General features: G+C 37.7%; 2 protein-coding genes and 1 non-coding gene across 8 annotated transcripts in view; 1 reads left to right on the forward strand and 2 right to left on the reverse strand.

The window, feature by feature from the left end:
* Window positions 1-4,879, reverse strand: part of LOC106880346 (uncharacterized) — a 6,786-nt gene extending 1,907 nt beyond the window's left edge. Inside the window, exon 1 of the mRNA XM_014930230.3 lies at window positions 4,113-4,879. Coding sequence (XP_014785716.2) covers window positions 4,113-4,738 — 626 coding nt within the window. The 5' untranslated portion in view covers window positions 4,739-4,879. The remainder of the gene's footprint in view (window positions 1-4,112) is intronic.
* LOC106881904 (voltage-gated inwardly rectifying potassium channel KCNH6) overlaps window positions 1-15,000 on the forward strand; it is a 258,767-nt gene that overhangs the window by 162,079 nt on the left and 81,688 nt on the right. For all 6 annotated transcript variants that reach the window (XR_016238608.1, XR_016238607.1, XM_089343317.1 and 3 more), the window contains one exon: window positions 11,124-11,459. Coding sequence is in view for 4 of the 6 variants with exons in the window: in XM_089343317.1 (XP_089199443.1) it covers window positions 11,124-11,459 (336 nt within the window). In the remaining 2 variants the exon portion in view is untranslated. The remainder of the gene's footprint in view (window positions 1-11,123; window positions 11,460-15,000) is intronic.
* Trnat-cgu (transfer RNA threonine (anticodon CGU)) lies at window positions 9,177-9,248 on the reverse strand. The gene has a single exon. It is a non-coding gene; the product is annotated as a tRNA-Thr (tRNA).

A 15,000-nucleotide genomic window follows, 5' to 3' on the forward strand; every position in this document is an offset into this window, starting at 1 on the left:
GAAAAGAAGGTGGCGTTTTATGGATCCTGGGATCCATAAGATTTGAGCGAACCTTGTTCCCATGGCATGTGAGTGACTGACGTTACATTACTCAACCCCCACCCCTAAATGCGACATTGGTCTATTGCAGGGTTAATTTGCCCAGTTATCGCTGGAACCCATTTACAGCTGTGTGGACTGGGGCAACATAAAATGAAGCGTTTTGCTCAAGAACTCAATGCGCTGTCCTGTATGGGAATTAAAACTGCAATCTTACAGTCCTGAGTACATCATCCTAACCATTAGGCCATGTGCCTTCTTCCATCTATTGTTGGAAGCCATTTACAGTTGAGTGGACTGGTGCAGTGTGAAATGAAGTGCTTTCTTCAGGAACACAATACAATGCACTGCCCGGTTGTGGAATCAGAACCATGGAACTCTAAAGAAGTTGGGATTTGGGTCTCTGATCAGTCCTGTGACTCATGAAGCCAGTGTTTAACTCGGTGAACAAACAACTAAGATTACCATTCTTGGCTCCACTGAACAGGGTTCTGGTCCATTGTAGGATTGTGTTAACTTGCCTGGCCATTGCTGGGACTAATTTCTAGTTGGTTGGACTGGAGCTACATGAAAAGAAGTGTTTCGCTCAAGAATACAAAGCACTGTTCAGTCTGCAGATTGAAAGCATGGAGCTGAAAAGAAGGTGGGGTTTAGGTCCAATATGAGCCCTACGACTCATAAAGTTCGAGCAAACTCAGTTTTCATGGCATGTGAATAACTGACATTGCAACACTCAACTCTACCCTTGACTGGGATGCTGGTCTGTCGCAGGGTTAACCTGCTCAGCTATTGCCGGAACTGAAGCAATGTGAAATGAAATGTTTAGCTCAAGAATGCATTGGAATGCACTGACTCATCTGGGAACATCTACATGGTCATTTGGCCTGTTAAAAATAGCAGCAAAAAAAAAACATCGTTATCAACCGCAGGAGTGGCTGTGTGGTAAGTAGCTTGCTCACCAACCACATGGTTCTGGCTTCAGTCCCACTGCGTGGCACCTTGGGCAAGTGTCTTCTACTATAGCCTCAGGCTGACCAAAGCCTTGTGAGTGGATTTGGTAGACGGAAACTGAAAGAAGCCCGTCATATATATATATATATGTATATATATGTATGTGTGTGTATATGTTTGTGTGTCTGTGTTTGTCCCCCCCAACATCGCTTGAGAACCGATGCTGGTGTGTTTACATCCCCGTAACTTAGTGGTTCAGCAAAAAGAGACCGATAGAATAAGTACTAGGCTTACAAAGAATAAGTCCTGGGGTTGATTTGCTCGACAAAAGGCGGTGCTCCAGCATGGCTGCAGTCAAATGACTGAAACAAGTAAAAGAGTAACCCCTGTACATTACTGTGTCGAGTGCTAGAACTTGTAGGGCCCGATTTTCATGGCAGATAAGTGATCCAGATCACAACAGTCCACCCTCAATAGGATGCCAGTCCATGGCAGGGTCATTCATTTAGAGCTGAGTAGTGGTTGAATGGAATGAAGTGTTTTGCTCAAGAATGCAATGCACTGCCCAGTTTGGGAACATCTATGTGGTCATTCGGACTGCTAGAAATAGCAGCAAAAATTATCTGAGTTTGAGGAAGTATAGGGCCAGTTACTCAGTTTCCATGGTGACTGAGTGATCTAGATTGCAACATTCCTCCTTGAATGGAGCACTGGTCCCTTGCAGGGTTGTTCATTTTGCTAGCTGAGGGAACTGGAGCAACATGAAATGAAGTGTTTTGCTCAAGAACACAATGTGTCACCTGACCTGAGAACACTGTAGTGTACAGGGGTTGGTAATGATTTTTTTTTGCTGCTATTTCTAGCAATCCAAATGACCACATAGCTGTTCCTGTGTCAAGTCCTAGAACTCATAGGGCCCTGTTTTTATGACAGATAAGTGACCCAGGTCACAACATTCCACCCTCAACAGGATGCCAGTCCATGGCAGGGTCATTCATTTATAGCTGAGTAGTGGTTGAACATACTGGAGCAACATGGAATGAAAGTGTTTTGCTCAAGAACACCAATGCACTGACCCATCTGGAAATTGAAATCATGCAACTTTAAGAATATAGCATGTCACCTGGTCTGAGAATCGAAATTATGAAACTGAAAAGAAGAGGGTGGGATTTAAGTTAGTCCTTAATTCTAGGACTCATAAGGTTTCAGCTCACCTGGTTGCCATGGCATATAAATCTGAGATTACAGCACTCAATCGACCCACCCCAGAATGTACAGAGATAACTTCTCAGCTGTTATTAGAACCCATTTATATTCGAATGAACTTGAGTGACATGAAATGAAAAATTTTACTCAAGAACACAATACAATGCACCGTCTGATCTTGTGATTTTGTGTGCAACTCCCTGACCATTAGGTCCATGTACCTGCTGGAACTATTTTTATAATTGACTGGAGGAAGACTGAGGACTTGATGGAGATGCTGGGGTTGGAGGAATAGGTGGAACAGCTGGCAAGGGTGATTGGAGTATGGTGGTATGGACATGTGTTGAGGAGCATGTTCTAAGGAGGGTGCTTGAGTTTGAGGTAAATGGATCACAAAAGCGAGATAGACTGAGGAAAACGTGGAGGGGGACAGGTAGAGGAGGAGATTGGGAGGGTTGGCTTGAGAAGGGAGGATACCCGAAACTGGGTGAGATGGTGTGAGGGTGGTTGCTATGGCATTGAAGTAGATCCAGCCACCCCCGTTAACTGGGACAAAACCCAGATTTAAAACAATGGATGATGATACTGATGATGATGGACTGGAGCAATGTAAAATCCACTGCCTTATCTGGGAATTGAAATCGTGACCTTACAATCCTGTGTACAACACACTAACCACTATGACACGCTCCTTCTCCCAGTTATTATTTGAGCACATATATAGTCGAGTGAACTGAAGCAATGTGATATAGAAGTGTTTTGAAGAAGAACACAACACAGCGACCATTCTGGGAATTGAAACCATAATCTTATAATCATGAGGGCAAAAAAAGAGTGAACCCTTCAGTCATGAGTGACCATGGGATTTCGCCTAGAAAGTTACCCTTGGAGGCACAAGTCTGGGCAAGGTTGTTTATAGAAGGCCAGCAGTCGCCCATGCATACCAGCCTCCACTCTCCATGCCATCGATGTTATCCAAGGGAAAGGTAAAGGGGCCGATACAGCTTGGCACCAATAATGCTGCAACTCATTTCTACAGCTGAGTGAACTGGAGCAACGTGAAATAAAGTGTCTTACTCAAGAACACAATATACAGCGCAGTTCAGAAATCGAACTCACAACATCACGATCATAAGCTTGATGCTCTAACCACTGAGCCATGCGCCTTCACAATCACGAGGGTAACACCCTAACCATTAAGCTGTGTGCCTTCTCTCAGCTATTGTCGGGACTCACTTACAGCTGAGTGAACTGGAACGGCATGAAATGAAGCATTTAGCACAAGAACGCAATGCACTGCCCTGTCTAGGAATCGAACCTGTGTTCTTACAGTCATCAGTACAACACCCTTAACCAATAAACCACGCTCCTTTTCCCAGCTTTTACTTGAACCCATTTATAGGGAAGTGGACTGAAGCAACATGAAATAAACTACCACAATCACCACCACCACCATCACCACTACTAGTGCTGCTGCCACTACTACTACGACCACCACCACCACCACTACTACTACTACTACTACTAATACCACCATGGTGGTTATGAAGACAACTACCACCACCATCACTACTACGACGGCTTACACCCCTGACTACTACTACCACTACCACCATCACTACTACTAATACTACTATTACTACCTCTGTTGCTGCAATAGGAAGTAAGCAAATGAAGGAGCACCTACATGGTCAGTCAATCAGCTAGAAATAATAGCCAAATCTCCCTCAAAAATCACACATTAAATTTTTAAAATAAATGACACATTAGATAACATAGTCAAAATAGAATGCCTAAAGGAAAACAGATGGGATTGTCATGCCTGAAATGTCTGTAGGGGTCTAAACAACAACAAGGCATGGGTGAAAGGATATTTACCAGAATCCCATAATTTTTTACCCAAATCTTTAACTTACACAGATAAGCTTCCAGTGGGTGTATATATTTCAGTTTCAAGAGGATGTATAACTCTTTTCTGAGAATGTGTATAATTCTTTTTCAACAAGTTGTATAATTCTTGTCGAGTGTTTATAATTCTTCTTCCAGAGTGTGTATAATTCTTTTTCAAAAGGTTGTATAATTCTTCTTCCAGTGTGTTTATAATTCTTCTTCCTGAAGATGTATAATTCTTCTTCCAGTGAATGCATAACTCTTCCAATGAATGTATAATTTTTTTACCAGAGTGTGTATAATTTTTATCCCAGAGAGTGTTTAATTCTTCTTCAAGGGTCTGTATAACTCTTTCACCAGTGAGTGTATAGTTATCCTTACAGAGCGTGTATAATTTTTCTCCTAGAGAGTATATCATTCTTATTCCCAAAAGCATATAATTTTTCCTCCAGAGAGCATGTATAATTGTTCTTCCAGAAATTGTATAATTTTTCTCCCAGAGGGTGTATACAATTTTTCCACAAAAGCTATACAGTTCTTCCACGGAGTGTATAATTCTTTTTCCATTGTATGTATAATCCTTCTTTAAGAGCGTGTATAATTCTTCTTCCAGTGAGTGTATAATTGTTTTTCCTGAGAGTGTATGATTCATCTTCAAAATCTATAATTCTTTTCAAGTGTGTGTATACAGAGCATGTATAATGTCTTCCATAGAGAGTGTATGATTTTTATTCCATGGAGGGTGTATAATTATTCTTCAAAAGACTGTATAAACCTTTCACAAAGCATATAATTGTCCTTCCAGAGAGAGTATATAAGAGAGTGTAGTTCTTCTTCAAGAAAGAGTGTATAAGTCTTCTAAAAGGCATAAACACTCTTCAACAGAGTGTATAATTTTTCTAGAAAGTAAATATTTTTCCAGAAGGTGCATAAATCTTTTGCCAGAATGTGTATAATTCTTCTAGAGAGAATGTATATTTCTTATTCAAGAGAGTGTTTTATTCATCTTCAAGAGAGCATATACATTTCTTCCTCAAGAGAGTGTTTAATTCATCTTCAAGAGAGTGTATATAATTCTTCTTCAACAAAGAGTGTACAATTCTTCTTTAAGAGGGTAAATAATTCTTCTACTTGAAGAGAGTATGAATATAAAATGCAGAATCTGGTCTACAAAATTACAGGAATATCAGAGAGAGAGAGGGAGAGAGAGAGAACAAGCCTTATATGTTATATAGTATATTTCATTTATTATTTCTCATTTATTTTATAGGAGGCTTTTTATGACCAGTGGCATTGTTAGTTCTTGGTCTCCAATGAGCCAATCACTGGTTGGCTGGAATTTATGATGGTGAGAGTGACAAGGAAATGTTTGTGCATTTTACTGAGAATAAATATCACACAGGGTATTTTTGTTCAAATGCACAGGTTTATCAGATTTCTTGGTGTTATTTATAACTTACAGCTGCACTGTTACACCCACCACACACACATTTCTGTATATATATATATATATATATATATATATATATATATATATATATATATATATATAAATAAAACTATATATAATGACATGCATTATATATAGTTATCTATATAGGCGCTTGCGTGGCTGTGTAGTAAGAAGCTTGCTTCCCAACCACATGGTTCCAGGTTCAGTCCCACTGTGTGGCACCTTGGACAAGTGTCTTCTGCTATAGCCTTGGGCCAACCAAAGCCTTGTGAGTGGATTTGGTAGATGGAAACTGAAAGAAACCTGTCGTATATATATATATATATATATATATATATATATATATGTCTCTGTATCTGTGTTTGTACCTCACCACCACCACCACCACCACTGCCACTTGATGGCCGGTGTTGGTGTGTTTACCTCCCTGCAACTTAGTGGTTTGGCAAAAGAGATCGCTAGAATGAGTACTAGGCTTCAACAAATAAGTTCTAGGGTTGATTTGTTTGGCAAAAACCCTTCTTTTATTTTTTGCAGTCAAATGATTGTAACAAACGGATACACAAAACCAAAAGAGCAAAAAGGCAGGTTTGGAAAGTTTGGAAGAATAGAGGTTGTAAGGAACTTTACCAGGTAGCTTGGAGAAAATCTTGAAGACAGGTCTATTTAGCAAGAGGAGAAGCAGAAAAGAAGAGGGTTTCTAATGTTCTACAGCAGTGGTTCCCTTCCTGTGGTCCATGGACCTCTGATGGTCACAAAGGTAGTACTGGGTGTCCGTGAACTAAATTCAAAATTTCATATATATATATATATATATATATATATATATATATATATATATAAACAATTAAATGTTACAAACCTCATTCAGAGATAGCAAAATACTATGAAATTACTGGTTAGCTACCTATACAAAGAATATTGAGCAGCTAGAACCCCCATCATCATAAGTGATGGAACACCTTGGGAATTACGTTAAGGGTTTATGTGTCTGTGGAGTACTCAGCCACTTGCACATTTATTTCAAGAGCATGCTTTTCTGTTGATTGGATCAACTAGAACCCTCATCATAGCTGATGGAGTGTTAGCAGAACAGTATTAAGTGTTCCAGATTTCTGTGAAACAGTTGCTGTTAAGAATGGCACCCACCTGTAGATACCAAAGTAGACATTGGAACATGGTGCAGCTCTCTGGCTTGTTTGTTCCTGTTGAGCCATACAACCCATGTCAGCATGGAAAAAGGGATGTTAAATAAAATGATGATAATATATACATTATATGTTATTACATAATGAATAAATACATATAGGGATATGGATATATTTATATATAACATACAAAAAATAGACTCCCTCAAATGTCAGGGGACCAAAAATTCTGGTGCTTTGCTGTTTGAGAAGATACATCAAGCTAAGTAAAATCGCGGTCCCCTGCATCCCTCTTCAACTGATTGATTCTAATCTTGTGGGCTCATGGATGCTGGTTCCAGGTAAAAAGCACCTGTACTGGTGCCATGTAAAGACACCCATGCTGGAGCTGCATAAAAGTACCCAGTAAACTCTGTAAAGTGGTTGGCATTAAGGAAGGCATCCAGCCACAGAAACCATGCCAAAACAGATTTGGAACCTGGGCAGCTCTTCAGGTGGCCAGCTCCTGTCAAACTGTCCAACCCATGACAGCATGGAAAAAGGGGCTAGATGATTATGATGATTATACACACACACACACACACACACACACACACACACACACACACACACTAACAAAGCAGGTTACATAACTAATGATTTTGAGTAAGGCTCCATTGACCTCTAGTCATCATTTGTGCCTGTTTACATCCAAAATAACCTCTGTAAAACAGCTGTTGAGGATGTGAAATGGGATGTACCCACTCACCATTTTGGAAAATCAAATAATTTTTTTTGTTTTTTAAGGAAAAATATTCTTAGTGCAGGGCAAGAGGTCAGGCTGAAAGAGTTATATCATGTGATATGAGAAATGATAAAAAAAATTGTTAAACTGTAAATAAAAGTAGGAAAGGAAAGGAAAATAAAAATAGAGTGAGAAGAAAAGTGTAAGGGAGAGAGAGAGAAAGCAATAAAAGCTGAAAGAACTATCAAAAGGAGAGAGGGAAGAAAGAAGAGAGGAATGCAGAAAAAGAAGAAAGAATGGAATGAAGAGGTTGGACAAAGGTCAAACAAGAAGCAAGTGTGGCAACTGTGCTATGGTAGCTTAGACAAATAGCAGAGGAAGTATTTCTTCTTGTGCAAACAAGGTGCAAAAGTCTCAAACTTAGAATTCAGTTATAATCCATGTTAATGAGTGTTAGTCTCTTTTCCATTTTATATTCGTTTATGATCCACACCGAATCACACACAATATATATATATATATATATAGTACATTTTACATACAAGATATATATAATGTAAATATGTAGTACATTATATGTAATATATATGTGTGTATATGTTATATCTATATAACATATAATATACATCTTATATAAAATAAAACTGGTTCTCAAGAGTTCTGGATGAGGCTTCCTCATGGCAGGAAACACAGATGAGGCAGCAGCAACGAACTTCCTCACTCACCAGATGCTACATATCAGAGGAAGTTTCAAATAATGAAGGTGTAGCAAAACCAACGGTGGTGCCCCAGCATGGCCACAGCTTCCAAACTGAAACTAGTTAAAGAGTAAAGAGTTTATGTACTCTATTACATACTAGAGTACTTCCCTTCAAACTACAGTATCTTTTGAAGTATGCCTTTGTGACCAGGGGACACAGTCATTATATATATATATATATATATATATAGATATATATATATATAACAATTGCAGTGTGGAAGGTGTTTATAAGCCATTTAAGAAACACACAAAAACCGTTACATTCACTTCAACATTTAAATTTAATTTGTCAAAATATTTTCGTCGCTTCGAGACCGTGACCTGTTCACTGACAAAATTCTGTGCTACATCTCATGTGTGTTATTTTAAATGGCTTATAAACACCTTCCATGCTGCAATTGTTTTCGTTCCAGTACACGATCTCAGATCAGGTCACTTGCTATGCAAGTACATCTTTGTAATATTTTAATATATATATATTTATACACATATACGCACACACACGTACCTCCTTGTGACAATGTAAACTTTCATTTAATCAAGATGTCCTTGGCCTGAAGATTAAGCCTGAAGATTGCTTGGATATCTACCACTTCTGAGGTTCTGCTCGCTATGAAACATATGTAGCCCGGATCTTATCTACTCCGTTCCTCAACTCTTATATTCTTATTTGCATACCTGGCAACCCTGGTCACCTGCCGTGAAATATAAAAAAGAACTTTTTTCAGTTTATCATACTTCGATAGAAAAAAAATCCACAACCTTCCATCTCAATAACCCACCATTATCCCTAAAAGTTGTTTTTTTTATATTTATACTATGGATTGCTTGAAGCTAACTTTTTTCCTACACCTCAATCCTTATATATATATATATATATATATATATATATATGTATGTATGTATGTATGTATGTATGTATGTATGTATGTATGTATATCATCATCATCATCGTTTAACGTCTGCTTTCCATGCTAGCATGGGTTGGACAAAAAAAAGTCCTGGAGATGCCGAGGATTGAACCCGGGGCCTTTCACATACGAAGCGAACGCTCTACCACTGAGCTACATCCCCATATGTTTGTATATTTATCTACACACGCGTGCGCGCACACACACACACACACACACACACACACACACACTCACACACTCACACACTCACTCTCACACACACACACTCACACACACACACACACACACACACACACACACACACACACACACACACACACAGAGGATATAATGTCCATGCAGATACCGAATTTCTCCATATAAAATACCAAGGCTGGTTCCTTCAGATGGTGCTTTTATGGTAAATTTCCTTTAACTCCCATCTGATGTTACAGTTCTTTTCCCTGGCTACATAAAGTGTAAAGTACTATATAAAAATAATAAGGAGAATGAAGAGTTTGAGCAGTCAAACTTTGTTTATTTACAGTTGGTTTATTCATGATAATTTTCTGACACATGTTTCGATCACATTAATTGCATATTGTTGCATATTTATATGCACCGATTTATGCATTATTAGTATAATCTCTTAAGTGTGTATAAATATGACATTGTTCAAACAGGAATTTTCCTCCTCTATTAGTTTGAATTAGGCTTGGTAGTAGTATGATTAATAATAATAATGAAATAATTGTGTATACTGCTCAGGTGCACAACAACTCATCAAATGTGCATGTACAGTACATAGAATTATGTACAGAAGTCAGACAAATGAACAGTGTATGAGTCAGGATATACATGTGTGCATGCATATGGAGGGTGTGGATATCAGGTGTAGTGTTGGCAAATTTCAGGAATCGTGGAAGTTTTAAAGGATGCAATGTCTCGGCAACTAACAACTGATGCAGGTAGTTTGTTCCATGCTTCAGCAACTCTGAGTGTGAAAAAATGTTTCCGGAAATCATGGGAGCTGTGCTGTTTTCTGACTTTGTTGGCATACCCATGTGTGTTGGACACATGGAGCTCAAAAAGGTGCTCAAGGTGGTTGTTGGTGTAATGGTTAATAATTTTGTCGGTGTTTACCAAGTCAGTTGCCAGACATCAGAGCTTCAATGTATCTATGCCCAGAGAAGCAAAATGTTCAGTAAACCATGTTGTTTATCGATGACCTTTTTTTTCGCAACTGATTGTTTGAGTAAAGTTCAGCATCTTCAACTCTTTTACTTGTTTCAGTCATTTGACTGCGGCCATGCTGGTTGATAGATTAAGTACCAGTGAAACACTGGGATCAAAGTAATCGACACATACCCTCCCCCAAATTTCATGCCTTGTGCCTATAGTAGAAAGGATTACTATTATTATCATTATTATTATTATTATTGTTTAGTAGTTTTATTTTTATAACGTGCTTTCACTTCACTACCGAGCGCAGCTCTGTGCACCTTGGGTATGTGCTGTGGTTTGCTGTGGTGCTCTTATGTTTACTGTATTGAAAGTGTTTTGCGTAGAATGTGTGCAGTACCCAGTAGTGCAATTTTCTGTATGTTATATATATTTGTAAGTCCTGGTGTTTTTGTTATGTATTTGTCTGAATATTTTTTTATTATACCTAAGGCACCTACTATGATAGGAATTGTTTCTGTTTTTAGATTCCACATTCGAGTTATCTCTATTTCCAGGTCTTTGTATTTTGAAAGTTTTTCCATTCCTTTTAGAGAAACGTTGTCATCTGCTGATTATTATTATTATTATTATTATTATTATTATTATTATTATTTTCACCCATGTTTACGTTCTGAGTTCAAATTCTGCCTTGGTTGACTTTTCCTTTCTTCCTTTCAGGGTCAATAAATTAAGTACCAGCTTAAGCATTGGGGTTGATGTCATCAGCTTACACCCTCCCCCAAACATTGCTGGCCTTGTGCCAAAATTTGAAACTGTTATTATATAAAGATTTCTAAAATAATTCCCTTTTTTTTCCTCTCTTTTTTTCCAGGTCGACATAAAAGTTTCAAATTACGTCTCCCATCTATTAGAAAAGATTTTAGGGCCCCTAAGACAATTAGCGGGCTCCAAGATCCGGAAAATCCTCCAATTCTCGAAGAGTCTGTACCTCTTAACCAAATTTCTACTCCTGATTCAACAGTCCCTCATCAGACGTCTCCATCAAGAAAGAAAATTGAAAGCCTACAATCTGACTCTAGTAGCCTACTCGAACCTAAGTCTCATCTGGAGGACCACAGTGAGCTGAGGAGAGCTTCCTCCTTAGAGGGATTAACTCAGCACCAATCGCTCGATGCTGATGACAAGATTCGGACTAATAGTGAGCCACGTGAGTAGAATAGTTCTGTAAATCTACAAAAAAAAAAAAAAAAAAAAATTAACATTATTTGATATATGTTTAATGAAAATATATTTTGGCTAGCTTCATATTTATCTATACCTATGTATCTGTCTGTCTGTCTGTCTCTTTCTCTCTCTCTCTCTCTCTCTCTCTCTCTCTATATATATATATATATATATATATATATATATAGATATATATATATATATATATATATATATATATATATATATATATCATAAATATACAGGGATTAGCAATTGAGTTGCTTCTCCAACATACTGAAAATTTAGAAATAGCAGTCAAAGAACTACTGATTCCAAACTACAAATTTTTCTCTAAAGCGGATGGCGATATTTATGGCACACATAGAACAAAAAACCGGAGGGAAAAGCGTAAACAAACCAAGCCTTAAGTTAATTGGATACGAATCGTTTCATGGTTAAGTGAATGGAAATTTCACTATTCCAATCTTCAGCCCAAATATTCTGATAAATTTGAAAGTGTCTCTAAAAAAATTCACGGTAATTTTTGGCCATGCGACACCAAAAATCAACGATAAGAAAGGCACTTACGAATTCATCGGCTAGTGAGTTCAGGCATCTCACCTCAAAAGAAATCTATTCCATGTGCGTCACAAATAGTCCCGTATGAAAAGAAGTCTATTATTAATTGACGATTCTCTGCCCTTATTCTTGTATGTATATATATATATATATATATATATGTCCTTTATACTGTATCAAAATTTCATGCATTTATTTGAAAAGTTAAGAAAGTTATTAAAAACTGAAACCCATCAGTGACTTTTGGGACACCCTGTATGTATATATATATATATATATATATATATATATAAATTTAAATGATAAGGGTAAAAAATTGAATATTAATTTGATTAATATCAATTTAAAACCAATGGCCTAGCATATTGAAAATTCTGAAGATTCAGAAAAATTATATTACATACACATATATATATATATATATATATATATATATATATATATATATATATATACACATATATAAACATATATATATATATATATATATATATATATATATATATATATATATATATATATATTTTGTGCGTGGTGAGAGTCATATTATCTTAATGCTTTGTTATCTAACACACTCACTGGTTTGATTTCCACTCATTTATTGTTTATATTTTTTCTTCCAAAATTTTTGTTGTCTTTTGCAACTTTGTCAATGGATAAAGGCAACGGAAATTTTAGAACAAAAAAATAAAAATAATAAATGAGTGGAAATTGGACTGGTGAGTGTGTTATAGATAATAAGGTATTAAGACAATATGACTCTCCCCAGACATTACTTAATTTGCTTCAATGCACGAATTCAGATAAAGAATCTTGCAAAACAAATACAGAAACAAAATGTTTGTGTGTGTGTGTGTGTGGTCACTCAGTTTTGTGTTGGAGATAATATGTAAGCATTGCATGTGTAAAGTGTCAAGCTGGTTGATGTGCTTTCATAACAGTGAGGTGCTAACAAAATGCAACATATCAGGTATTGAAGCCATCCTCATCAAAATACAGCTAAGATGGCTAGGTCATCCCTCACATATGAGTGATATCAGAATTCCCTAGCAACTTCTCTTAGGCCAATTCCCAACAGGAGGGTCTGTTGGAAGGGTCCTTTTGCACTTCAATGACAAAGTGAAAGACAATCTGAAGTGATACAACATTCCCTTTTCTTCCTGGAAAAGCTGAGCATCAGAACACAGAACCTGGCACCAATCCTGCTTCTCCTCGGTTCAAAGATCTGACCGAGTCAACTCCAGCATTGGCACCAACTTCGTGCAAGCATGAAGGCACATTGGCAAAATGCTGCTCCTCTAAATGGAAAATAAACATTTTGTTACACAGTATAATAATGATACAAAGGTTAGGTTAATCCATGTTACTCTGGGCCCGTTACCTGGTTTCCAGCTTCCTGGTTTCTTTGGTGCATGTATATTCCTCTCTGGCTGGGATGGCAGTCTGTTATAGCATTACTCATTTTTACCAGCCAAGTGGACTGGAGCAATGTGAAATGAAGTGTTTTGCTCAAGAACACACCACATTGCCTGCTCTGGGAATTGAAACCACAATCTTAATATCATGAGTCCAACACTCTAACCTCTGAGCCACATGTCTCCACATGATGTATTAATATTAGGCATATATTAAGGCAGTGAGCTGGCAGAATCATTAGTATGCTGGGTGAAATGCTTAGCGGTGTTTCATCTGCCATTACGTTCTGAGTTCAAATTCTGCCGAGGTCGACTTTGTCTTTCATCCTTTCGGGGTCAATAAATTAAGTACCAGTTGAGTACTGGGGTCGATCTAATCGACTTCCCCCTTCCCAAAAAATTTCAGGCCTTGTGCCTATAGTAGAAAAAAAATTACTTTCAGGGTCAATTAAATAAGTACCAGTTACGCACTGGGGTCAATGTAATCGACTTAATCCTTTTGTCTTTCCTTGTTCGTCCCCTGTATGTTTAGCCTCCTGTGGGTAATAACGAAGTAAATATTATATATATATATATATATCCAGGTGGCAAACTGGCAGAAACATTAGCACACCGGGCAAAATGCATAACGGCATTTTGTCTGTCTTTATGTTCTGAGTTCAAATCCGCCGAGGTTGACTTCGTCTTTCATCCTTTCAGGGTCGATAAATTAAGTACCAGTTGCATACTGGGTTGATCTAATTGACTGGCTCCCTCTCCCAAAATTTCAGGCCTTGTGCCTAAAGTAGAGAAGAATATTTTAGCATCCCTAAGGCGGCGAGCTTGGCAGAAACGTTAGTACGCTGGGCGAAATGCTTGGCAGTATTTCATCTGTCTTTATGTTCTGAGTTCAAATTCCACCAAAGTCGACTTTGCCTTTCACCCTTTCGGGGTCGATAAATTAAGTACCAGTTGCATACTGGGTTGATCTAATTGACTGGCTCCCTCTCCCAAAATTTCAGGCTTTGTGCCTAAAGTAGAGAAGAATATTTTAGCATCCCTAAGGCGGCGAGCTTGGCAGAAACGTTAGTACGCTGGGCGAAATGCTTGGCAGTATTTCATCTGTCTTTATGTTCTGAGTTCAAATTCCACCAAAGTCGACTTTGCCTTTCACCCTTTCGGGGTCGATAAATTAAGTACCAGTTGCGTACTGGGGTCAATCTAATTGACTGGCCCCTCCTCCCCCAAAATTTCCGGCCTTGTGCCTAAAGTAGAAAATAATATTATGTATATATTCTTATATATTCTGTTTCAAATATTATACTTATAATATGTTTGCTGGTGTATTTCTTATTCAGTTTGAGAATTCCGATAATGATAGTAACAACAGTCTGTCTGATTAGAAACTGAGAGTAATCAATAAGCAATTTATATTGATTTATCAATAGTTGTGAGGTGGGGCTATGGAATTGTACTTTGAGTTTTATCCAAGAAATCAATTATGTTAAGGTCCTCTTGGACAGATTGTTAATGGTATTTTGTATGATACTGCCATGCAGCACTGAAATA

This window comes from Octopus bimaculoides, chromosome 27 (assembly GCF_046866305.1).
Source record: "Octopus bimaculoides isolate indiv1 chromosome 27, ASM4686630v1, whole genome shotgun sequence".
Classification (NCBI taxonomy): Eukaryota; Metazoa; Mollusca; class Cephalopoda; order Octopoda; family Octopodidae; genus Octopus; species Octopus bimaculoides.